This window comes from Poecilia reticulata, linkage group LG2 (genome assembly GCF_000633615.1).
Source record: "Poecilia reticulata strain Guanapo linkage group LG2, Guppy_female_1.0+MT, whole genome shotgun sequence".
In the NCBI taxonomy this organism is placed as follows: domain Eukaryota; kingdom Metazoa; phylum Chordata; class Actinopteri; order Cyprinodontiformes; family Poeciliidae; genus Poecilia; species Poecilia reticulata.
In genome coordinates this window covers 33411421-33436705 of record NC_024332.1, presented here as the reverse complement: position 1 = coordinate 33436705, position 25285 = coordinate 33411421, and the positions used below count along the sequence as shown (strand labels likewise).

Sequence of the window (25285 nt, the reverse complement as noted above, 5' to 3'; positions counted from 1 at the left end):
AAAAAAATCTGGGGTTAAATTCGCTCCACTACTGCTTTGCTAATACTTACGCTTTATTACTATTACTGTTCAACCTTCTTCCAAGAAATACTAAGGACAAACAGATCAGTAATTTCCTCAAGTTAGTAGTCTTTAAGAAGTATGAAAGCGACCATAGGTAGGCTACTTGATGTTTGGGTCGGTACGTATTTATTAATTTTTTTTWRRARKTTWAMMWYCMWTYMWWMCYTTTATTGAGCTTATCTGAGCTCAATAAGGTTGCGAGKGGGGGTTATAACAACACAWCTCTGACAGGACTCTGTTGAACATACACCCCAGTTTGTTCTGGGGATCCCACAACCCAGAAGGGATATACCTATCAGGCATAACATTATGGCCACCTGCCTGATGGCGTGTTGGTGCCCCTTTTGCTGCCAAAGCAATCCTAACCCGTTAAGACTCGGGCTCCGCTAGACCTAATTAGRCATAATGGTCAGCAGTCAGCTTCGAGATGGGGTCAGACTTGTTTATCCTGCACATCCCACAAATGTCAATTTGCAATAAGAAACAGGAAATGTGGAGGTTGTAGTTGCTGTGCTCCTCACAATATTCCCGAACCATTTTGTTTTGCGGTTGGACACATTAGCTTGTTGAAAGAGACCACAGTCTTCGGGGAATACAGTTTCCATTAAAGGGTACAACAATTAGTTGGTTGACGCATGCCAAAGTAATGCAAACATGTGTGGCAGGGACCAGCAGAGCATTGCACAAAAAGCATCACCCTTTCTCTGCTGGCTTACCTTCTTCCTGTTATACATTTTGGTGCCAYGTGGTCACACTGTTGGTGTGATTGTAAAATCACAATAGCAGACCATTCTTCTGGACTATGGAGGTTTTTGGGGTTTTTTTTTTTTTTGTTCTAACTTGAGAGGGACTGTTTCCACAGGCTGAAGTTCCCATCCRACCTGGAGGAGCTGCGGGAACTGTCCGAACTCCTGCAGTTTTACAAAACKGAGCACACCGCATATGTCCTGCTCCTGTTCTGCAGCGCATACCTCTACAAGCAGTCCTTTGCCATCCCTGGATCATCTTTCCTGGTGAGTGGRAGACGATACTTTGAATGTATTCAAAATAACTTTAGTTTCTTTAGTTGTRTTTTAGAAAGAATCTAATAAATCAAAATGTGGCTAAAAAGCGTGCAGGAAGGAAAAATGTGAACAAAAACTCTTCCGTCATCCATCACCTGACACTTCCAAACACTTTTAGATCTTAAATAATTTCCCTCATCTCCTGCTCTGAGTGAAGTTAAGTGCTAACAGCAGCCCTTTTGTCTCTGTGCTTGTCACTGTGCAGAACATTCTTGCAGGAGCTATCTTTGGACCGTATCTAGGACTGTTCCTTGCCTGTGTGCTCACCACGGTGGGCTCCACCATGTGCTACCTCCTTTCCCAAGCCTTTGGAAAACAACACATCATAAATCTTTTCCCAGAGAAAGTTTCTATGCTACAGAAAAAGGTACTCTGTTACTYAACAMCTTTTAWTTATTTTGTATTTAGYATATTTAAATTATTTTGACAGAAATGTTATTGTTTTAATTACATTCCAGGGATTAAAACATATTTTTCTTCTAGTAAATAAGGACTGAATGTGCAAAAAACAAAAAGAATCATTTATTTGCAACACCTTTTTTTTTGTCTATTACCTAAAATGTCAGTAAAATACATTGAGGTTTCTGGTTGTTGTGTGATAAAATGTGACCAAGTTCAGGTATGTGAAAACTTTTGCAAGGCACTAATGCTTTCTTTCTCACGGTTTGTTCCAGGTGGAAGACAATCGGGACTGTTTGTTCTTCTTTCTGCTCTTCCTGAGATTCTTTCCCATGACTCCCAACTGGTTCCTGAACATGTCTGCCCCCATCGTCAACATCCCCATCGCATACTTTTTTTTCTCAGTATTTATTGGTGGGTGCTGCTTGCAGGGTTTTTTTTGATCACTGTATGTTGTGCCTCGGTCTAAACTATCCTGTTTAGGGTTGGCATTAAATTGGCTCTGAAAAGACCATTGTAGTGATAACTGTGTTTCAGGCCTCRTCCAGATCCTTTGATGTAAACATGAGGACTGCATTGAACTAAATTAAGTCGGTGACAAAATAAGACAAAGCCAGGGTTCTCGCATAGTCTTAACAGTTTGGTGAGCTTTTAGCASGTTTTTTTTTWTTTTTATTTAAACTCCTTTCAGTTTTTAATTCCTGCTTTCTCCAAAAGACTGATTATTAAAAAAGCTTAGACATTACAGAGTCCTACACAGTTTTTAGCACTTCTGTTAGAGGCGTGTGAAAAAAAATATTGTTGTAATATAACACACTTTTAACCTGAATGGATATATTCAGAAATAAGTGTGCTTCACTCAATCACTGCTACCTTATGAAGACCTGTGCTGTTAAATTTTTKAACAACTCCCTTTTTTGCCAACATGTCAGCAGTTTGTCTTCCATGATATTTCATTGGAGAATATAAAAAAGGAATGACTGACCATTGCGTTAGAACATCTAGAATACTCGATCCTCTCAGTTTCTCGCTTCTTTTCAGCTTCATCCACAGAATTTCTTATAAGTTTCTAGTCTAGAAACTGGTAATGGGAAAGTGTTGATTTTTACATCTTGTGAGCTATTTCTGTGTTTGATTTAGTCAAATATTTTGCACTACTAATTTTCAGAAAAGACTCAGTTCTGAACCTTTTTCAGGTTAATTCCAGAGGCCACCAGATTTTCATAAAAAAAAAACCCTAGTATTTGCTTTCTGACGAGCTTTCCAGGCCTTTGAAAGAGAAAAATGCTAACAGCTGCATAGACCCTCCATCTTACTTTAGAGGACATAAAGAAATGTTCTGCATAGCCATCCTTGTTTCGGAATATTCCTTTTATTGTGACATAATTAACCATTTACCATTTGATCTTCTGAATAAGAACAGAATGTTTTTACTTTACTTTGCAAATCAAACCCGCAGTCATTCTTGTTTAGAACTGAACTAAAATCTGTTGCTTAGTAAGCAAGTAAAACTTTATTTATACATCACTCTTCAAGATAGAAATCACAAAGCATGTCAACAACAAACAATAAAAACAGGACAAAACTCAATGAAAGCAGATTTTAAAAATTAAGCACTTCTGTAAGCATTGAACATCCTTGGTGTGGTTTGTTTTGACATTTTGTGACTCATTTCCAGGCCTGTTGCCCTACAACTTCATCTGCGTGCAGACGGGCGCCATGCTGTCCGAGGTGTCCTCGCTGGACGACCTGTTCTCCTGGGAGCACCTCCTGCAGCTGCTGGCCATCGCCTGCGTGGCTCTGGTGCCCGGCGCCCTCATCCGGCGCCTCAGCCAGAGGCGTCTCAAGCTGGCCGTCCAGCCCCAGAACGGACTTGACTCGGATAAGAAGGTGCAGTGACCCCCGCTGGAGGGTTTGTACGTTTTATTCGCTCAGTTTTCAGATGCCTTCTGCTCTCCAGAGCAAACATGTTCAAAGCGGCAGCTGTTCAGAAAAACTTCAACGCCCGACTGTGTCGTTGTTTTCGGTTATGGATCGCTTTACCCTTGCCGGAGTTGTGTGGAGATCAACACAAGAAGCACTGCTTTTCTAAAAAAAATACAAATGCATTTGATGGACTTTAAAAAAAAAAAAAAAAAGTTTTCCAGTTTTGGTGTTTTGTAGCTACCGTATTTGGGAAATGTTTGAATGTACAAGAATCATGAAGAGGAGAGAAGATCTTTTTGCACTCATGTTTGACAACAAGAGTTCTACTTTAGTTTAAATTTTGCGTTCAAAGTGCCTGTTTTGTTTTGGCCTTTAAATTCTACCTCCATGGACTCACTGAAATATTAATGTGAAAACCGCAGAAGGCCTGCCCGGGTTCCTGCTGATTAGATAATGTCTCATGGGTTTACGCTTGTCCTTTTTCTATTTGTAACTTATTAAATTGGCTAGTCTTAAGAGTCCACATCAGTCAGTCACAACATTAAAGCGTACCAGGCCTTAAATGTTCACTAAAATATAAGAACAAAACTAAGGGGCCAAACTTTTGAATCTAAAGCCATTGTATGTGCCTGGAAAGAGCCCAGATCAACGAAGGCTTTGTTCGCTAAAAACACTGGACCCACAGCCAACACCCCACTGCCACTTCAGGAGATCCACAGTTCCCCTGTTCACAATCTGAAGGGCCACTGTTGTTTTTGTGGAGCAGAAAAATCTTCACAGCCTAATATTTTAAAACGGGGAAGGCTGGGCTTTTATTTAACGCTTTACCGTTCTTACTGTTGAATTCTTTACAGAATTTGAACTGCAAAGTTATTTCTGACCTGGTGAAGCTTTGAGGTACAAACTCTCTCTTTATTGCCTCTTTTTATGAATTGTTTGTCTGTTATCCGTTTGCTGTGGGTGCACTTTTTTATGCCTTCCTTTGAAAAAGGTTTTGCATTTGCCTTTTCTATCATGGTGTCAATTATTTTAAATGTAATGTTCAACAATGTTAGCATTTACAAAAAAATCATATTTTAATCCAGCACTTGGCTTATTTATTGGGATACCCAGTGAAGATATGTAAAAAAAGCCTTAAAGTAAAGGAATCTTTCATTGTAGCAAAATCGAATGTCAAATCCATAGGAAGAAATTAATTTAAGTAATTTAGTGTGGCAGAACATGCAAAAGGTTGTTTTTTTTACATAATAGAAATTCTGCTGTTATTTTTTTTTWATTGAATATACCTTCTAATATATTTTTTCAAAGTTGAGCTATTTCAAGGAACTTTTAAACTGCCACAAATGGAAAAGACAAGAAGTCGGACTGATCTGTGTTGATCTTCAAAAGCTACTCGCTTAAACTTTCTCCTATTTACAGCCAGAGCAATAAGAAAATGAATCTTTAAAACAACTAACTGTGACAGCCAAGACTGGGCAAGAAAGGCAAGTCGGAACAGGATGGTGAAAGGTTAACAATGCCACCAAGTCCGCTTAGCTTGGTGGCACCACTACATACTCTGTAGACACTAGCGAGGAACTTTTATACCTTAACAAGCATAAAATCACTGAGTTTTAACTAACTGGAAATGTCTGCTTTCCTCAGATCAGACTAATTGGATCGAGCTTTTGGGTAAAACTGCAGGTGGGTGTTAAGTGTAGAAAAAAAAAGGACAAATCTGTGGAAAAGCCCTCATGTCTAGTGTGATCCTGTGGCCTGTTTCTCATATAAAGGTGAGTGGATGGCATGAGCTCTTTCAGGTTGGTTGATAAAAGACTGGATAACCTGTATGAAACTGACTCTAAATGCTCCAACCTTGTTAAATGTTACAGGAGAAGATAAAGTGCTTCATGATTGGCAGTAGAGGGTTATAAAAAGGCATTTAGGACAAGTGTGCTTGTAAGCGCAACGTAATTGAATGTACTCAAATTGAAGGTTGGATTTTTCTAAAATGCTTTAGTGTTGCATTGTTTATCCAATAAAAGATGAATTTATTTCAAGGCTTTTTACAAGGGTGCTAATAAACGCAATCAGTTCTGTAATAGGACTCGGTTTGAAGCTGGAAAAATACATTGTGGACCATCTTTATTTATTTCTATTTAAATCTGATTTGCAGTATTGTTTTCTGAAAGTCCCTCYTGTTGGTGGAGTTGTTGTAAAACAAGGACTTTGTGCAATGATGGGTTTTGCAGGTGTAAGTGTTTCAAGTAATAAAAACAAAACAAGCTTCTTCTTTTTTCTTTCAGATATTCTTTATTGCTCAGATCCAGGTTGCTCAGCAATACAGTTCACTCACAACTCAAAACGACAGCTTGGCTGCTACCAGAAAGGCATGGATCCATGTAGTAAAAAAAAGAAAAACGGATCAGATGTCTCTCTGGCGCAGCCACTGATTATTATTACCTTGAGGTGTTTGGAGCCTTGTTGGCTTGTGGGTAACATTGAGGGTTTGAAGCTACCAAGAAACAAWAGGAAACTCCCAGATGGAGAAAATGCGGATAAGAACTGGATCCATGTAAAAGGGAAAAGGAAAAAAAAAAACACAACTCCAAGTCTAGTGCGATGTGAGGTGTAGTACATACTGGATTACCTGCATCAATCTCATGCAATGCTTTCCACTCAACATGACAGGGCAACAAAAAAAACACTGCTGTGGTTCTGCACACCTTTGACCTGCTCCTGAGAGGTTCAGCTGGCGCTTTGCGGCCTCTCATCTGTTTTTCTCCTAAGCACAGAACAAGTTTTCTACCAGCGCTTTTAAATCAGGCCTGGGTACTTTCTTTCAGCACTTCAAATTTTCCGTAAAAATTCAGTATCTGTTCCAAAAAAAATCCTAGCTAGGATAATTTTTTTTTATATATATATATTTTTTGTCCCACCACAATTTCATAACTAGTAATATTGGTAGTGATCTAACAGGAATGAAGAGTTAGAAATTCCCAGCTACAGCTCCRGACTATATCATTTAATCAGTGTGAAATACAAGAAACCAGATCAGAACAGACAACAAAAGAAAACCTCAGCTATGTAACCACTGTGTGATATGACTAACAACACTGTACACCCTTAGTGATGTGTGTAATTAGGATCTTTTCTTTCCTTTATGGTACTGAAAATTAATGCCTAACACCTCACGATACCTAGAAATACCAATCCTTAAAAATGATTAAAAAAATAAAAAGGTTACTGCAGTCCTTGCAGGTTTCACCTCGTACTGTGTGAACATCCAGGATGATGTTCTTGAAGTCAAAGGGATCCAGCTCGAGGGAAACCTGCGCCTATAAAGAGCCAAAAACACAAGAGAGATAGAGGCCTGCAGGGCTGTCTGCAATGCAGGAAAAAGAGCCGCAACGTCAGCGCACTCTATAAAACGTATCCAAAGAATATTAAATAAACTACAGTGCCTTGCAAAAGTATACACACCCTTTTTTTTTCATGCCGCATTACAACCAAGAGCTTCAGTGTATTTTACTGGGATTTTAAGAGATGGACGGAACACTAAGCGATGCGTCAATGAAGTAGGAGGTTTTATCATGGATTCAGATTTTAAACAAGGCATTTATCTGCTTTATTTTRCAGAATAGCTTCTTTCAGTGAACAAATACATAAACCTTTTCTTTTGATTCAAGACCTGGAGAGAAAAAGACATAATTTACCACGCTGCATTTTACTCTGGGGTCAGTTTAGCCTTCCATTTGTRCTTCCAGCTYGTTCAAAATGCTGTTCTCTATTTTTTTACCTGGATCACATCTCATCTACTCTGTCCTCTCTCCACTGACTGCTGATTTTAAATTCCTTCTCCTAGCTCATAAATACCTCATTGATTTTGCTCCAGCGTATCTATCTAACCAGCCTCATCGTCCTTCACTGAACATTAAATCAGCTGCTTTGGGTTTATTTCCCAGAACTAACCCGAAGCCTAGAGGAAATCAGGCTTTTTCAGTTGATATCAGTTAATATCTTGTCCACTTGTTCCGCTGAACAAGTGGACTTCAGATATTAGACATATTTCCTTCATGTTTTTCAGTCTCTTTTAAAAGCACATCAATTCCCAATAGCTTTTAGCACAGCTTGAGATGGTACATTTGTATTTTATGTCTTGGTTGCATATATTTTTAATGTTGCGAGATCGGCCATCCTTTCTGCACACAACTGTCCCATCATTAATGAGGACATTCTGATATTTCTATTTGGTAAATCTAAAGATTTAGTTTCAGAGCTGTAAGGTTTTCACTGCTAAATCTGTTCTTAAAGTCATCCTTCTTTTTGCACTGAAACTAGTTTCTCATCAATTCCGGCTTCTTCTGTCTGCGTACAAACATAAAAATTACATTTAGGGGGTCGCCATTTTGGTTAGACGGTTAAAACCTGAACAAAACTGGCTGCTGTWGCAGGATAAAGAAACATTAAAGCTACTTAATTGGTTTAAATTAGGCCTCCTGACAGAACAACACCCCTAAACACACAACTACTCTAGAATCGTTCAAGTTAGAATGTCCTAGTCCAAGTACAGACCTAAGCTCAATTAGGAACTGTCAAAACTGATGTTAATACAACTTAATTAATCTGATCTGACTGAACTTGATCTATTTTTGCAAAGACAAATAGGCAAAAACTTCTCTCAATGTACAATAGAGATCTACCCCAAAGGACTGAATACAAATGAAAGCCAAACCATTCAGGACGTTTTTCACTAAAAGTTGTTGAAAGCCACGTCTTTTCCCTTTCCCAATAAAACACACTGAAATGTCTTGTTTCAACGTGACAAACTGTTTTACAGAGGTCGCTCGTAGATTTGCAAGGATCGGTAAAAGTCTCAGTGCTACAGTGAAAAGCTGTTTTCTCCGACAAAYGCTCTACTAAAGGTGAAGCAGACCATACAAGGAGTCGAAGCACCGTACTGCATTTTAGTTAGGTCAGGATACTTTGAATCAGGTCTGGTGAGCTCTAGTCATCAGTATGAGGTACTGTACCAGCTGTGGGGAGGCTGGCGGCAACGGCAGCCTCAGGCATTGTGTGAGTTTGTTAGACCTTTTAATATAGTACTGCAAGTTTGTGTTCACTGGGACAAAAATGATCCACCTCATCTGAAGGCTAAAAGTCTGCCATCCTACAAGCACAAATAAAGAAGAAGAAAAAAACAGCTCTAAACAAAAACTTTCACTATGTTATTTGTTTACCTCATTTTTTTTTTTTTTTTTTTTTTTTGCCCCAGGTCTGTTTTTAGTATCTAAAGTCAGCCATGGATTCAGAGAGGTGATTCTGAAATGTACAGCACAAAAAAAAAATCAAGTTTAGAGGTCAGTTTGAGGAAAGCTGCGACGCTCTAAACTCTCCCGCCACGCTCCGTTTTAAAACGTCAGAGTACGATGTATACGTGACTCTATTGTACATGTTTACAGATATACAGTTCTTCCTGTTGTACACAGTGACATTGCAAACGACTAGACTTGTTTTGACATTCTGCACAGAAGACTTGGGTTTTACGCCACGTTCCGAGGGTCCTGTCAGTGTATTTTTGCAGCTTTGTTGTTTTCTTTAAAATCAGCCCCGGTTTGCTGTGTGTTCTTATCAAACAGAGCTGGTAAGATTAGGTCGGTTGGTATAAAACACTATTTCACATCTCACAAGTCAATAAACATCATTTGTTTTTCATTTACAGTTTTTTTTTTCTTTAAAAAAAACAAACAAAAAAAAACCTGAAGGTAAAGTTGGGAAAAACAGGAGGTATAGTTGGTTAGTTTTCTTTCTGATTTGTATCTCTCTATCTTTCTTTTTTACCCACGATGTCTCGGGTATCTAGCCTTTAAAATCTCACACTTCATTCCTTTCGAACAAATTGGACTTTAGAGATTGCATGGCGTCCAGGCAAACACAGTCCAACGGAGTATTGTTTTACAAAGTTTCACTAGTCGGCTGGACCTGAAGGTGTACAGATTTTTTTTTTCATTTAAAAAAAAATTAAAATTAAACGCTCAAAATGATCAGTTAACAAGGCATACAAAATGTGGGGGAAAAAAAGAGGGGGAAATGAAAGATTGGACTGAGGTACCCTGAAGCCTGAGGTAGATCACAATACTGACATGCGCACTGTTCACATCCCAACCAAAGTTAACGCCGTGGTTCACTTGACTTGTCTCCTATTTTTTCAGGTTTTTATCATTTATTATTATATTATTTTTCATAGTCTTAGTTTTCAAGAAAATAAACACTTCCCTTCAAAATAATATGGCAGTATCCCACTGAGGGAGGGAAAGAAAAACAGAAGAGGACTTTTCTTTTTTTTGTTGTTTCTTATCAATAGATCTCATCACAAAATAGGAAAAAATAGATTCATAAATATTACTCTGTTTTTATATATATATACATACACACACATACGTACGTGCGTGCGCACACACACACACAGACACACACGGAGGAAGCTGTGCGTATTGGCAATAACCTTGCGTCTGGAAGATGAAGCTGATGGGTGATGTTTGAGAGGTGACAAAATAAGGCAACAAGCTTCCACAGTCTCTCCAAAGTAAAGCACGAAAGGACACCATGACCTGCGAGTCCAGAGGGTTTATAGAGGCGGCCGGCCACCAGCGATTACTTTAAAAAAAAACCCTCCAATATAGGGGAGAAAAAAGAATGAACAAGAGGGTGACAATCTGCGAGGCTGGGCCGGCCTGCTGGACACGACAGGAGTGATGTGTTCTAAAAAAAAAAGGCTGCATATTGTACATTCACAGCTGTCATGCTGTTTGTTTAGAAAGCTCCCTGACAAAGAGAGGGTTAAAGCCAAACGTGGATGCGGTCACGTTTGCGGTTGTGTGTGTACCACAGGTCATACGGTGCCAAGCCCCACCCCCCTAGACTCCCAACCTCCAATAGGCATGGGCCGGTTATCTGCATGAACGTATAGCGAGACTGTAAAGAGCTTAAGAATTAAAAATTGATAAAACTGTCCGTCCTTTCATACCTAGAAATTTTGAGGCTGATATTCGTAAAGCTTTGACCTGCTGATACCGATTTTAGCCGTTGTTGATTTCTCCTTAAGATTTAAAAATAACTTTTTCTAATGCTTTTGCCTGAATTGTCATTAATTACTTACACTAGAGAAGAGATATGATGTGATTTAAAAATGGCTATCTAAATTAATTCACTTAATAGTCTCAAATGATTGTTTTTTATCAATTATCTGATAAATTAAGCAAAGGACATTTTTGATTGATGACTGACTCCATTGAAAGCACAAATGCAACCTAAACATCCAGGTCTGACAGACTGAATTAATGTGGCTCTGAGCCCCTTTAATTTCTCTGTTATGGACTGGTGTAGATATTGTTAGCTCTGGTCTTAATCCTAATAGCAACATGTTTTGCGCAGAGTCGATGCTGCAGGCTTGAAGTCATGCAGCACTCAATACATTCTTTTGCATCGTCTTTGCTGGTGCAGTCTGTGCATCTGTTGTTAGGGGGTCTGCCAGAAATCGGGGTCCTGAGAAAAGTGCGATTAAATACATTATTATTTCTTAATAATTTCTATAATTAACATGTTAAAAAAAGCGGTACTAATTGGGAGCAGGCTTGACATTTCGGTGGCATCACAGAAGCAGCAGTCGCCATGTGAATATGGATCCTTATCTTCACTCAGAGACTTTTAAAAGGCTCTCAGCATTTACAAAACCAGCATTTTCTGTGACAGAGGTTAAAGCTCAAAGAGGATAAAATATTACAAACTGTGCTGTGCTCTATTAAGCCATCCTGTTATCTGGTAGAAGTCTTGCTTTCTCTCGCAGCCACAATGAACATCTTGACAAAAAGTTTCTTTTCAAATCGTTTCTGACAACTTTAGTTCTTCACAACGGATTTAGTTTTTGAGCACTTCACTGATTCCGACATTTACTAACTTTAAGTGTTCTTCACTCAGTTAGAACCTCCACCCAAAGAGTCTTCTTTAAAGTCTTTTTAATAACATGCCAGAGAAAATAATAATTTTACCTGAGTTTTCTCTGGCTGTTCAGAGGATTAAGCAGCCATGCATCCTCCCCTCCCCCACTTGTTTACTTGAAAACTACAACTAAATTTAGTGGCTATTTATTGTAGTCTTTTGCATATCAACATAGTATTAAATGTATGGTGTAGATAACATTTCATAAAGCTGTAATAATAACTGTAATTTACAGTATTTTAGTAGCTGCTTTGTGGATTTTAATGAATAACAATAGCAAGTTTATGTCATACATTTTTATATAAAATTTCTGTCTAAATACTATGATACCGCAGCGTTTTAAATTTAGTTACTGGCCCATGCCTATTCTCTAAAACTAAACATGTTTTCGTCCTCCCACCCTAACCCTGTCCCCTCTGTCCAGGCCCTCTGCCACCTTCTGTTGGCCCTTGTGACGTCCCCTTAAGGCCAAGCGTGTGACAGTGCACATTCAAAACAAATGATTACCTGCTCGTTAGCTAAGGTGCGCCGCTTCTTTAAGACGTAAATTTTCCATTTCTTTGATCGTCAATGCCTTTTTTAATATATATATATATATATTTATTTATTTTTTTACGGACTGTTTTAGACTTCGCTGCACAGAATGGGAGGGTGATATGGTTAAATCTCATTTCACCTGTCTAGCAAAAAAAAAAAAACAACAAAAAAAAAAAGTGGCAGTCAATTCAATATTTCAAAAAAGGCTACAAAAGAAAAAAAATGTCCCTTTGCAACAAAAACAAGGAACTATTAAGAACACAATGTCAGATGAGAGCAATGAAACACAGAAATTAGCGGAAAAGAAAGAATTGATTAAGGAAAAAAAAAAAAAGAGAGCAAAGCATGAGAAATGACAGTGAGGGATGCCGGGAAGGGGACGTTATCTTTTGCGTTGGCACACACACAGGCTCGTTACAAAGACTCAGAACCATTCGTCCGATTTACTTTCAGGGGTTTTAAATTCAGCAAACAAAACGGGTTGAAGTCGATCGCTCTCTATGACCAACTCAGCTCAATCTCCTGAACCAGCTAACACATTTAAAACTGCACCAGGTTGTTCTGTCATTCTGATAGAAGAAGAAAAACAAAACAAAACAAAACAAAAAACAGTGCATACTCTCAGTGTGTATCAATGTATGTCTCTACTCTGCATTAATACTGCTAAGGATATTCTCACAAAGAGGAGTCGCTCTCTCCGCCACTCGCTCTTGCTCTAACTCACACCGTCAATCCAAACTGCCTTGTGTGCACTCGTGTTAATAGGTTTATTTGTTCGATCTGTTTAGGCCTATGTTAGTCCAACTAAAGAGATAACGTTATGCAGGGCAACATATCATTTGCTGTGTGTGTGTGTGTGTGTTTTTTTTTAACTCATAAGACATCATTTACCAAATTTTATGCTGTTTAAACCTCTCTTCTCTTTTTCTTTTTCTTTTTTTTTGGTCTTTTTTTTTCTTTTATTGTATCAGTCCATTTTCTCCCACTCTGTCTGCTCTCACAGGGCTGGCAGTGCACACAATGCCCTCAGCCTTTGGCTCTCACTTGTTTCCCCCCGTAGCGAAGTTCTTTGGTTTTGATCCCGGTGCCGCCGCCGCCGCTGCTGCTGGTCTGCCCCGCGCGTCGCCCCTTGGCCTCGGCCTCAGTCTGGGTCAGTCTCTTTCCGTTTGGGAGGGCTACATTCATTGGCTGGTGCCCACTGGAGCCGCCTGGCTGGGTCACTTGGAGTGGTGCGGTGACACGGCAGCGCCCTGCTGGTGCTTCTGTTCCTGCTGTTTGACCTGCTGAATGATCTCCCGGATCTTCCTCTGTGCAGTCTGCCGGAGGAAACGGGAACAGGTGAGAGTGACGTGTGTGCAAAATGCGAAACAAGGTGCAGAATTCCCGTCGGAAGCTGGAAACGGATACTTGTCTTGCAGCAGTGTGAGAGCAGTGAACGTTTTTTTCTTTTTTTGTTTCTTTTAAAAACACGAACCAAGCAACGGGAATTATATTTTAGTTTAGACACAGTTAGAAGAATATGAGCTTTGTTGGAGCCTTCAGAAAATATGATTCCACGAAACAGAGTCACCTCTTAGACTACATTCATCCATTCCGCCGTATCCTCAAATACAAATTTAATAAAACTTAAAGCCAATCTATAAAAACCCTTATAAAATAATAATAATAATCTGACATTTAATTTTAGAGTTTTACAACGTAAGGTGGCATCAGGTTTGATATTCATAAAATAGAAGTTCAATCTTTGTGCCTGGAGACAAGCTAAAGGCTTTATAGACGCACAAAGATTGACTGCAAATGTAAGTATTTCATTTCATTTCACTCATAGAAACTTGATACATTGGAACACATTGTGTAAACAAAGGCCTATTCTAGCATCTTTTGTACAAGCCCTTGAAGCCTCTTCAGGCACTGCCGCCTCAAAGAACATTACCGCGAACTCTTCAGTGGCTCTTTATTCCATTTCCTGTTCTTTGTTGCACAATCACATAGAATCCTGATAAAATATGTTAAGGTTTGTGGTTGTAACACCATAAAATATAAACAATTTCATTGGGAATTAATACTTTTGCAAATTACTACAGAAAAATATTGCTGACCCTTTAAACTCATCTTAAAAGTAGTTTTTTAAATTTGGATTTATTTGACTCCTTGTTGCCGTACATTAAAGCTCAAGCTCTGGTTGATTGAATTACTTTCCCTTCTCCTCTCAACTTTTAGTGAAACAAATTTGTCTCCAAAGAAAAATGAAATCACGTGGAAGAAAACCCAGAGATGCCCCAAAAACAACAATCTTTCATTCTGTGCTGGATTGGTTTCTGTGTACCTGGCTGGCGAAGAAATGCCCGCTGATTTTCACAAAGACCTCGTCGTTCTCGTCAGGAGTTTGGTCCCGCGGTACAATGACCTCTGCACTCGTCAGGTTCTGCAGCTCGTTAACCTGAAACACATCATGCATCGGCACAGATTAAGATCCTGGATCGGATTTTTCACCTGCAGGCTCACGTACTAAACACAGACATCGTCTTGGTCATAAACATTTACAGGTCTCATCATGCGCTGGACATGTCATGTTAGCTTTAGGCTTTAGACATATTTTTGGAACCATTCTTTGGTTCCAGGATGTTTGTTGGGTCCTTATTACCCCATAAACTTGTGACTGAAACACACAAAATGTGATATGTGAAGTTAAAATGTTTGTAAATATAATTTCTCTTGAATAACTAAGAGTGTGCTCACCGTCTTGCCACCTTTGCCGATGACTCTGCCGGCCGCGGTCGAGGGAACCTTGATGTGCGTCTCCAGTTTGACCTCCTCCTTTCCTGAGAAGAAGTTCTCCTCTTTCAGCTTCCCAAATATCCGACCTTGGGCCTGGAATACAAAGGAGGGTATGAGGCAAGGAGAGACTGGGGAAAGCGGGGACAACAACAGTTCACTGCTGTTTACTATCGCACGGGTCACGGATGTCAATCATGCAAAAATGGTCCAGATTTCCCCGACGATTGAATCACACCGAGTTGGTGTTTTTACCTTAAACTGAGCCTCAGGAGTTCCAGTAATAATAACCATCCTCTCAGCGACATCTGGGCTCTCGGCTGGGGCAATCTGTGGAGAAACATTCATACGTCTTCACAGGAAGAGCTTAAATACCCAATCATCTGACAAATATTCAAAAATAAATTAAACATAAATTCACAGAATGCAATATAAAAATTCAAATAAATGAATTGCCTCTGGTTATATTATCTGAAGTGTCCAATTTTCAAGTCATCTGCCGTTTCATCACAAAAGCCGCCCAGGCTGCGGTCAGCCAAGTTGCTGCTGACGCACATGGCAATCATTTACGACTTAATAACGTCCGCTTAATGATTGGCTTTTTAAAAATGCATGGCACGTTTAGCTTGTGTTTAGCGTGAACACAAGCAGAATGATTAAAGCCACTCTGAATGTTATTTTGTCGCTGAGGGTCAAAGAATGAGTAATGCGAAAAGACCCACCTTGATGGAAGCTCCTGCAAAATGGGCGAGTTGCTTGATGTGCTGGCCCTTCTTGCCTATCAGGGCCCCGACTGCCTGAGTGGGAATAAAGAGGTAGACGACCTCCTGTTCTGGAGCCTGTTGCTGAACCAAAGAAAGAAGAACCACAACGGAAAGAACAATTAACTTTAAAAAGCACAAAAGTTTTGTCGCAACTCATCAGGAAATGGAAAATAAATAAAAAAAATGGAAATCTCTGAATGAAACATTTCCTATTAACTGTGATTAACTTATGATTATCCTTTCTTAGTGTGGTAATTGCTCATGCTTTGAGGTTTTTAAAGTGAATTTTGTCAAACCACAGTATAAATCCAGGATGAAAAGTCCCCCACCAGAAATATTTGCTGTGTTTTAGTGACGATACGATGGAAAACAGTAGATCCAGCATCTCTCCTTTACACAAAATGCTTACTGAGAAGCTGCAATGGCCTATTATTTACATCACTTGCTGTAAATATGCAGAACTCTCTTCAATGGAAGCAAATAATGCTGTCAGAATTTTTTTCCCTTTGGCTGCGTTTCACTACTAAGTTTCTGTTTAGATTCCTACAGAGAGTGAAGAGTGCCAAATTACAATAAATACATTAAAATTGTATAAAATAATTCAAATAATTATTTATTAAATAACTACAATTATTTAATAAGTAATTAATTATTTCTGTGGAAATAAACAGAAATAATTTATCAAATGTAGAATTAATTAATGTGCCCCGATTATATGTACTGATTTCATTTTAAAATCTACGTGTAATTATTTGATCATTTCATGTTCCTGTGCTGAAGCACATCATGAAACTGTCAAATTCACCTGTCAAGCTGAGTGGGCGGGTTTAGGGCAGCTTCAAGATGGACCCTGACATCTGATTGGCTGGTTCAAACAGCAAGTCAAGACAACTTCTTCCAAGTTTGCTAAGACACTGAGGTCAATACTTTTACTGGAAAGTACAGACATAACATCAATATAATTCATTTGTTGTTATTTATTTACCTCAGACTCTGGGTGAGAAAAACCAACCTTTATAATCCTAGTTTGGTCTGAAATATCTTTAATAAGTTCACGAAAGAGTGTTAGCCACAGATAGCACTCTCTCAATGTTAGCTGGGCTAACGTTGATCCTGTCTGACGTAGGCCAGAGTGTGAGATCTTATGAACTTATTACAGATAATTCAGACCAAACTAGAGATATAGAAGCTAGAGTTGCTCACACAGAGCTTGTAGTACATAAATTACAACAATTTATTGAAATTTTCTTCACATTTCCAGTCAAAATAAGCATAAAAGCCCTAATTCATCCCACTGAGAGAAATTGACTCATCAGTGAAATTATTTCATGATGTGCTTTAGCACAGAAACACGATGTAGTTTGTTAAATCATAAAGTAATTATATCTAGTTTTTAAAATGAAATCAATACAAGTAATTGTGGTAAATATAATTGTTTCTGTATGTAATAATGTATTATTTTTACGTATTGTTATTTAGCACTCTTTACTCTTCATGGATTCTGTATCTTGTATCTAATTATCAAAAAGGAGAGAAGATGAGGGCAGGAAAATACATTTCTGACTGTAGCATATGAAAGTTACATATTCATAAAAAAGGGAAAATATATTTAGGAAACCCATGTTACCAGACTCGTAGGAATTATCCTTCAATTCATTTGCGTTGATACGCTGGAGTTTCAGCTAATAGCTGCTTGGGAATCATCTACTTGATCCCTTATAATATTTTTTCCACTGAAGTTTAATGGGATTAAATTGAATGTTTATGTAACAGTTAAGGGAACAAAATACTTAAAGATTGTTATGGTTGTTTCTACTACTTTTTTTTTTTAAACCAGCTGCTAAGGACTAAGAAAATATTTAACCTTTGGAAGGGTCATTTAATTCCCCCCTTTAACATCTGTATTTCTGTCACATGTGTTTTGTAATCTGACACACAGCGGTGAGTAAACTTCAGAGATAGTCTGAGATGACTGAGGCGGCAGTGAATGGCGTGCGGAGCAGAGGGAACGTACTGAGTGCTGGTGGGGCATGGCACTTGCTGAAGAAACCCCGTACAGGCCACTGAGATGTGAAGAGTGACTCTGGAAGTGACAAACAGCCCCATCAGATGGCATGTTAAACACCCACACAAACACAAACTGGGGCTAATTATTGGGGAGAAGACTTCAGGGCGCCAACTCACAGTGAATCACATACTCATCATTTTGACCGTGAAGCACGCTCGTGCATTCTCGCGCACTGTCTCACAGCACTTACACTGGGAAATGAGTGGAGACTTATGTTTCGCACACATACTGACTCATATCCAAATAAGATGGGGGAATTCTGCTCGTTTCAAACTACATCACGCAGGAAGACCTGAGTCAACACTGTACTGTTGTCTCTAAAAGCACTTCAAGGAGAACATGGTTTACCATGTCCTGCAAACACAGACAGAACTAATCCAAAAAGGCAATTAAGGCATAAATGGCAGTTTAGAGAGAAGAAAAACGAAGAGGACTCACTAAGAATGGGTTGTATCCTGCTGGTGCAACAGGGGGCACTGCACCACGTGGTCCAGCAGCAGCAGCAGGGGGCAGCACCGGCAGACCAGAGGAGAAGATGCCCAGGGCGTTCAGGTTTAAGCCTGGGATCAAGTTAGCTTGTTGCTGCAAATGCACAATGATTTGGATTTAATTAATCGAAATCTTCTTTTCCCCTTGTTTAAGGCAAAGCTTAGTGAAGGTCTTAGCTGTTAACAAGRACTTTACATCTCTGAAATGCCTAATTGAGCATTGCCTTGGGAGGACATCATACAGTAGCTAGCAACTCCAAAAATCTCTGTTTCAATGGTCATTATAACCGATCTACCGACATCTACCAAGCTGGGGTGAAAATTAGATTTTTTATTTGTAAGAACATGTCATGGTGGAATAATGGGTACAGCCACAGAAACAAAGTTAAATTCACATGTATCTTATATCACTGCTGAGTGTTCTGGAGATAAAAATGTTAATGATGCAAGAAATAAAAAAGACCAAGATTAAAATTTCAAAAACATAAGCAGCTGTAAAAAYCAAATCTATCTTGGCTGATGCTTATCCCCAGCAGTGAATGTGCAAGAGACAGGGTACACTCTGCACAGGTTACCAGTGAATTACAGAAACAAACAACCACACATGCACACACTCATSCCTAGGCCAATTATCCTAACAAGCATGTTTAAGGCTGGCATGAGGAAGCCAGAGTCCCCGAAGGGAAACAAGCACACACAGGGGGACATGTAAAATCCCCAGCAGGGATTTGAACCCACTATCCACCARAGACTGAATCTTAAACAGTTGCTGTTGTTTTTAAAGTTGTTGCACAGAAGCATGTCATAAGGATTTGATTACATAAACTGTAAGAAATGCACAATTTTTTTACCTCACTGTCTGACATTAAATCAGACTAAACCTTCACTGTGTTAAGTCAGGCTTACCAAAATGATTCTGATCTGCCAAATATCACAGATTAGTAAATGAATAAATAAAGTCAAAGTGAGATTGTKTTRTTTACTTCCTTTACATTCAAATGTTTACTGACATTACAATATCTTTAAACAATTTTGGAAAACATAACATGGCTACAACYTTTTAAGCTTCTGAAACAACTGAACTTTACTAGAGGGTTTTATTTGTTTGAACCAGTCATAAACACCCGAGCTCTTCCAAAACCRATTCCCCCAAAAATCCTGAAAATGGCTCYGCCCTCAAAACCAAGTCRRSCGSYYGTGTTTCCGGGGTCATGACAMAACCTCCAGTTTCCTCTGTCGCCCTTCGTTCCTGAATGTTCTTTGTAATATCGAAAGATTCCCTCTAGATGGCCCACTCCGCTCACAGCTCACCGCGACAGAAACGAAACCGAGCCAGAGGGATGTAGTCTCTGAGTGATACTTCCTGGTGATAATTTAATACTAAAGCAATAACAACAGTGGAAAACCAGCTGAACTGACACACTTAATAAAAGTAGCTTAAAACAGATCTCATGTATGCATCTCCAGGAGCTTCAGCTGTTGCTCTTGATGAGCGTCATGTCCATCCACTCCCTTCATGCTCATCAGCGGTGCAGCAGAGAGCACGCAGTGCGTGACATTCCCGCTGTTCCTCTTCGTCCGAGGCTTGACCCCAGCRGCTGATGATGTCACGGGGCTGGTGTGAAAGAGGAGCCGGGCGAAAGAGCGGCCCGCAGATATCAGATGGATGCTGGGAAACGCGGTGTGTTGCAGCAGGGACGCAGACACACACAGCGGGGAAGGGAGTGTGAGTCAGAGGCACGGAGACAGGCTGCACTCAAACACTCAGCTCACTTAATGAGCTATTCAGCGATCGTTTACTGTTATCTGTTTACAGAGCGGGCCTTACTAATGCTGGCGGTAACACACTACGGGGGAAGCTAATATGGTCCTGCGGTCAAACCCCCACCCGCCAGTCCTTTCCGCCGCTCACCTGTCAGTCTGTGTGAGTCACCTGATGGTCACAATCACCACATGAACGGCACATGAACGGCACAGAAACAGCGCAGAGGGCTTACATTTATAGCAGCGATATCGTTCTCGTAGGCTTCCCTCAGCTTCTTCATGATCTCCACCTCGGCTTTACAACAAGCCTCCAAGCTTCCCTTCACCGTGATGGTCCTCTCAGGGTTGTAAATGGTTAAGTCTTGTAACCTGAAACACGCAGCGCACACACAGATCACAAGAGGAAATGTAGGATCATTCAGATTCAGTTTCTTTCTGCATAATTTATTTATTTATTTTTTAAACTAAAACTCAGATATTTAAACATGTTTATTTTTAAAATTCAATTTAAATGCATCCAAACAACACTTCAGCTGCAATATGTATTTGGRTGTTGGTGTCTTTACATCGACTTGCATAATATTAACACCCCGCCAGAAAAGCAGAGATTTGTAAAAGTATTTTTGCCTTTCGTTTTTTATAACAAGAAAACCACAAACCTCAGTGTATTTTATTGGGATTTTCTGAGACGGACCAGCACAAAGTTGTGCATGATTGTGAAGAGGGATAAAAAGGATAAAAGGCTTCAACATTTTTCACAGATACAGATCTGAAAAGTGTGGTGTGCGTTTGTATACAGGCGCATTTACTCTGATGCACCAGTGCACTCAATTGCCTGCAGAAGTGTACTAATTAGTAAGTAGAGTCAGCCTGTGTGTCATTTAATCACATTACAAATTAATTTAAATCACACTGCAAAGAATAATGGGCAAAAAATGTTCCACTGTATACTTTTCAGATTTTTATTTTCTTAAATGTTTACTTTCAGTTCACAATTAGTCGCTGTTTTAGGGTTGAGATAAAACCAAAATTATCAACAAAATACACTGAGGTTCGTGGYTGAATGCTATCACAGCAAGACAAAGTTAARTACTTTGCCAGGATTCTTCCCAGACCTGTTTGCATCTGGATGTTGGCACAATTTCTGTTTACATGTTTAAGATCACACATACGCAATTTGCAGTCCACTAGCCATAACTAAGATAGCCCTGCTGACATAACGGAGGGGTTTTTTTCCCCCTTTTTGTTTTCCAAGCCTYTCGGGAGACAAGTCGGGAAGACATTTTCCAGCTCTCTTCTCAGGCCGAGTCCTCTGCAGGATGAGTAAAACAAGCTTTCTGTGAAACATTGTGTGAAATGAGTCTTAAAACAACGAGTGAGGCAAGGTCAGCCTGGGAACGGCAGCACGACGACGCACAAGAAGGAGGAAAAAACGATCATCCATCCGACCAAAACCTKCAGCGCTTGGAAAGTAGCAAACGGTTTCTGCTTTTTACAGCTAATAAAGACAAAATGCTCATAAAAAAAAACTTTGAGTGAAGAAAACCATCGCATCCAACAAAATCAATCCTCCCTTTCTCACTCTTACCTTTCCAGCGACTGCACGCTTAATAGAATATCACTTTTTAGACAGTTTCTTGGAAAATCAAAGTACTCATCAAAGTTACGGCTCCATAAAACGATTCGCCTGAGTTTAATACAGCAGTTTACACTTTTTAGTCCATTTTTTTTAGAAAAACAGACGATGCTTCACAGAATCACCAGTTTACTCAAAAGGATCTCCATCTGTTTCTCAGAGCAGGTTGAGCGCACTCAGTCAAATGGAGTGTAATTACCTCCTCACTTATATCCTGGGGAAAAAGGAGCCATAATCAACTATACACATTTTCACTTTTAACTACTCAGTTAGGTGGAACAAGGGGGGGAAGAAACATTCAGGAAGGAGGGTGTGGCTCCATGAAACAGAAAATCCTGTTTCCCAGTTGGTTAAAACAGCATCAAGTCTATCTATCCGCAATGTGGCTGTGGTTAAGCTCACAGCCATAGCAGGACACAATTCCTGCTCCTACAGAGGGAGCCTCGTGTCAGGCTGGACTGGATGCTCAAAATGTTCTATATTTTACCACCAAGTTTACTGAAGAAAATATTCAGTGCGATGCCACTGACACAAAGAGTGAGTAAGCTGATCTTCGTGAACCCGGATGTGTTTGCATGTCCCCCGGGAGCAGAAATGTACATGGGTCAGTGCCGCAGAGGTTTAAAGGTATTGTGTGGCTTTAATACTGTGAGAACACGGAAATTAATTGGCACTTTCCACCTGAACGGCGTCAACTCGGGCAAAGCGTTTCCTCTGTGTTTGCAGATGCGGCAGCGATATACGCCTTTAGGATGTTCATTCGGTTCCTTTATTGCTCCTGGGTGAGTCTGAATGAARAGACGTTTATCTCCCCAGCAGACTGTGGCACACAGGATGAGTCGGACAGAACCGGACAGAAGTGAAACTAGGGTGGAGAAGAATTTAAACGTTACTTCTAACTTTCCTTTTTTTTYCMWTTKKTTKKTTKGRAAAARKWRRRRRKKGGKYMRRRRAAGTGATCACAATGCGACAATRCAGTCTGGAAAAGTTAGGGAATTTYATTGATGTAGTTTCCACAAAGATTTCTACAATGTATTCCTTTCATTTGCATCCTCCATATTATTGAACATCATACTGTATATACCTGACCCRTCCTGCCATCCACAGCTGAAAGAGATTCTGCATTTAAAGTCGGTCAACTTTAAATTTCTGCCTTACATTCGTAACAAGATTTTTTTTTTTTCTCGAGTCATAAACTTTTTCAATCAATCCGAGAGGCGTCGTTTTAATTATTCATCAGCCTGTGGCAACATGTAAATGATTGAGCGCCCAGTGGCCGACTTACGAGGAGATGGTTATCTTGGTCCCTGTCTCCTCCTCGATCTTCTTCAGGTTGCGGCCCTCCTTCCCAATCAGTCGGCCCACCAGGCTGTTGTGGGCAAGAATTTTCAGAGGGATCTCCTCTGTCCTGCCGACGCACAAACACACAAAAGGTTAGTTGCGATGACTGGATCCACTGAGTGCCGCTGACACCTCAGCGAGGGTGTGAGGAATGTTGTGGAATGTGGGCAGCTGCCTCGTAGCAAACGCTGCTGTAAGCACAGGACTTCTTCAGCTAAATGATTGATCTCTTTATGTTTCCAGAGACATTCATAAGAAGCAGATCAAATGTAGCCCGTATAGATTCCTGTAGTTGTCCAGTGATTTAGTTGGTGCAGCATTTACAGGACGGCAACCTCTGTTGGAAGGTCAAATCTGGTAAAAAATATTTTTGAGCTGCTATCCAGCTTCCTTTGCCTGAATTTTTTAAGCGTTTAAATGAGCATGCTTCAGATGCAATTAAGAGTTTCTGCAGAGCACGAAGCAAACTGTGCTAGAATTTATGTACTTCTACTCTTGTGCAGGGATCTTGTTTTCTAAATAATATTAAAGGAAATCAGGAATAAAGACAAAAAAAATTCCAGTGTGTTTAAAGACAGCTCTTGAAATAAAAAAGCTGCATATGTCAAGTTTACATTTTACTTTAAAAAAATGTTTTTTTTAAATTACGAGTGCATTTTTTTGTTTCACTTTAGCTGCTCAACAATAAAATAAACGCACAATATTTGAATTCAATATTTAGATTTTTCTCGCTTATAGGGCTGTAATTCAATGCCTATCTGAAAAAAAGCCATGGATGTTTGTGAAACCATTTTAATGTAAAAAAAAAAATTATTGCTGTATTTATCCAGCATTACAAAGTAATTTGGAGTAACGCCTGTTGTCCAATTTACTATAGTTGATCAGCCAATCAGGGCTGCATGAAACCATCCTGAGGTACAATAAATTACCCCTAGGCTTTCCTTTGGACACCCCTGGTCTGTAGGCAGGGGGAGCAAAGAAACAAACACAACCTATTTAGTAAATATTGTCCATCACAACAGCAGAACTTGGTTAGTTTATGTTCTTCTTTGTAATAAGTTTCCAGCATGAGTCTAAAAAAAGTAAACCGAACATTGGAGGTAATTTAGGGAAACCCAAACCAAATTGCAGACCAGAAAAAAAACGTTAGGATAGAAAATAGATAGAAAAATAATACTTTGAATCAGATGATTCATGTTTTTCTGGAGGATTTTTTTTTTCATGTAATTTGAAAGCAGTGGAAGGTGAGTCACTTTTTCTGTTGTGTTTAGTACAGATAATTATTATTTTTGAAATAACATTCAGCTATTGTGGAGTAAAGATGCAGGATGAGAAAAATGCACAATTTTGCTTGGACAATTTTATATATAAAAGCCAAACAAATATTTTCTCCTGCAAACATGCAGAGAACATATCTGCAATTAGACAATTAAAAGCTTCCTGTGGTCTGCTAGTGCTGACAAAATATTAACTGCAAAAAAAAAAAAAAAGCCATCGCTTTTAAAGTTTCAAACGAAATATGAGTTCACCACATCTGCCTCTGATGGGAGCATATGGCATGTGTGATCATTTACAGGAAAAGGAGGAGCGCAACTTCTGCATTATATGCATTTCTGCTTTGTGTGCCAATTACAGGGTGTGAATGTGAATCAGGGTTGTGGCGGGGGTGTGGTGGAGGGTGGCCAGATGCTGGGGGTTTCATCGGGGCCTGGCTCTTAGACGTGGCGTCTCTTCAGAGCCGGGGGGGCTGCGATCTGCAAATACAGATTTACGCTGCAGGGTGACGTTAGTTAGGGGTGCAGTGAGAGGGAATGGCAGATGTGTGGGTTTTGTGGTTTGAGTTTCAGTGTGTTAAGGCTGAGTGAAATCACAGGGCGGAGGGAGGGAGGGGCGACCAGTTTTATTCCTGCAGGTGTGGCACCCAGGCAAGGCACTCGATGTCCCTTTGTTGACTTATCTCAGAGGTGTGGGCGTCATTGTAACTTTTGAAGACAGAATTAGAGCTCGACTGATCGAGGTAGATTACACCAACTGAAACAGTGAAACTCCTTTGATTTCACTTTGAGTATAGTAATAATAAACAACTGAAAAAAAAAAAAACTTACAGCAACAATACCCAGACTTAATGAACTCTGTTTTTTTTTCTATTACAACATTCTGAAATGTATGCAGATTGTAAAATCCTTTTTTCTGTTTGTCAAATAAAAACTGCATATTTTAAGAAATTGTGACATCACTGCTATGTCTTTAAATTAGAGGACAGCTGCAGTTATCAACAATGTTAAAAACAATGAAACACAATGCATAAATTAATAAAAATAATTTATAAATAAATGAGATAAAATACAACTCTTTTGGCCAAGGGTCACCACTTTGTACCTCCGTACTCTACAGTCATATAACTTCCCTACACATATGACTCTCCAAAGTGTTGCTTTCCAAAGTTTGTATATTTATTCATATTTTGATATTTTTTTTTATGT

At 39.5% G+C, this 25285-nt stretch overlaps 2 protein-coding genes across 3 annotated transcripts in view; one reads left to right on the top strand and one right to left on the bottom strand.

Annotated features, from left to right (window-relative positions):
* Positions 1–468: 468 nt before the first annotated feature.
* On the top strand, positions 469–6032 carry tmem41aa (transmembrane protein 41aa). The gene is made up of 5 exons (XM_008404108.2): positions 469–495; positions 909–1076; positions 1333–1494; positions 1802–1940; positions 3205–6032. The coding sequence occupies exons 1-5, from the start codon at positions 469–471 to the stop codon at positions 3423–3425; spliced, it is 717 nt and encodes a 238-aa protein (XP_008402330.1). The 3' UTR covers positions 3426–6032.
* Positions 6033–12900: 6868 nt separating this feature from the next.
* The window catches only part of igf2bp2a (insulin-like growth factor 2 mRNA binding protein 2a), an 88116-nt gene continuing 75731 nt past the window's right edge, over positions 12901–25285 (bottom strand). The window contains exons 8-16 of one of the 2 annotated variants that reach the window (XM_008403952.2): positions 22747–22869; positions 20059–20194; positions 18012–18155; positions 17520–17588; positions 15464–15586; positions 14997–15071; positions 14706–14837; positions 14293–14406; positions 12901–13282 (exon numbers count right to left, since the gene is read on the bottom strand). In XM_008403952.2, coding sequence (XP_008402174.1) covers positions 13184–13282; positions 14293–14406; positions 14706–14837; positions 14997–15071; positions 15464–15586; positions 17520–17588; positions 18012–18155; positions 20059–20194; positions 22747–22869 — 1015 coding nt within the window. In that variant the 3' untranslated portion in view covers positions 12901–13183. The remainder of the gene's footprint in view (positions 13283–14292; positions 14407–14705; positions 14838–14996; positions 15072–15463; positions 15587–17519; positions 17589–18011; positions 18156–20058; positions 20195–22746; positions 22870–25285) is intronic. The other variant, XM_008403953.2, reaches the window with a different exon arrangement.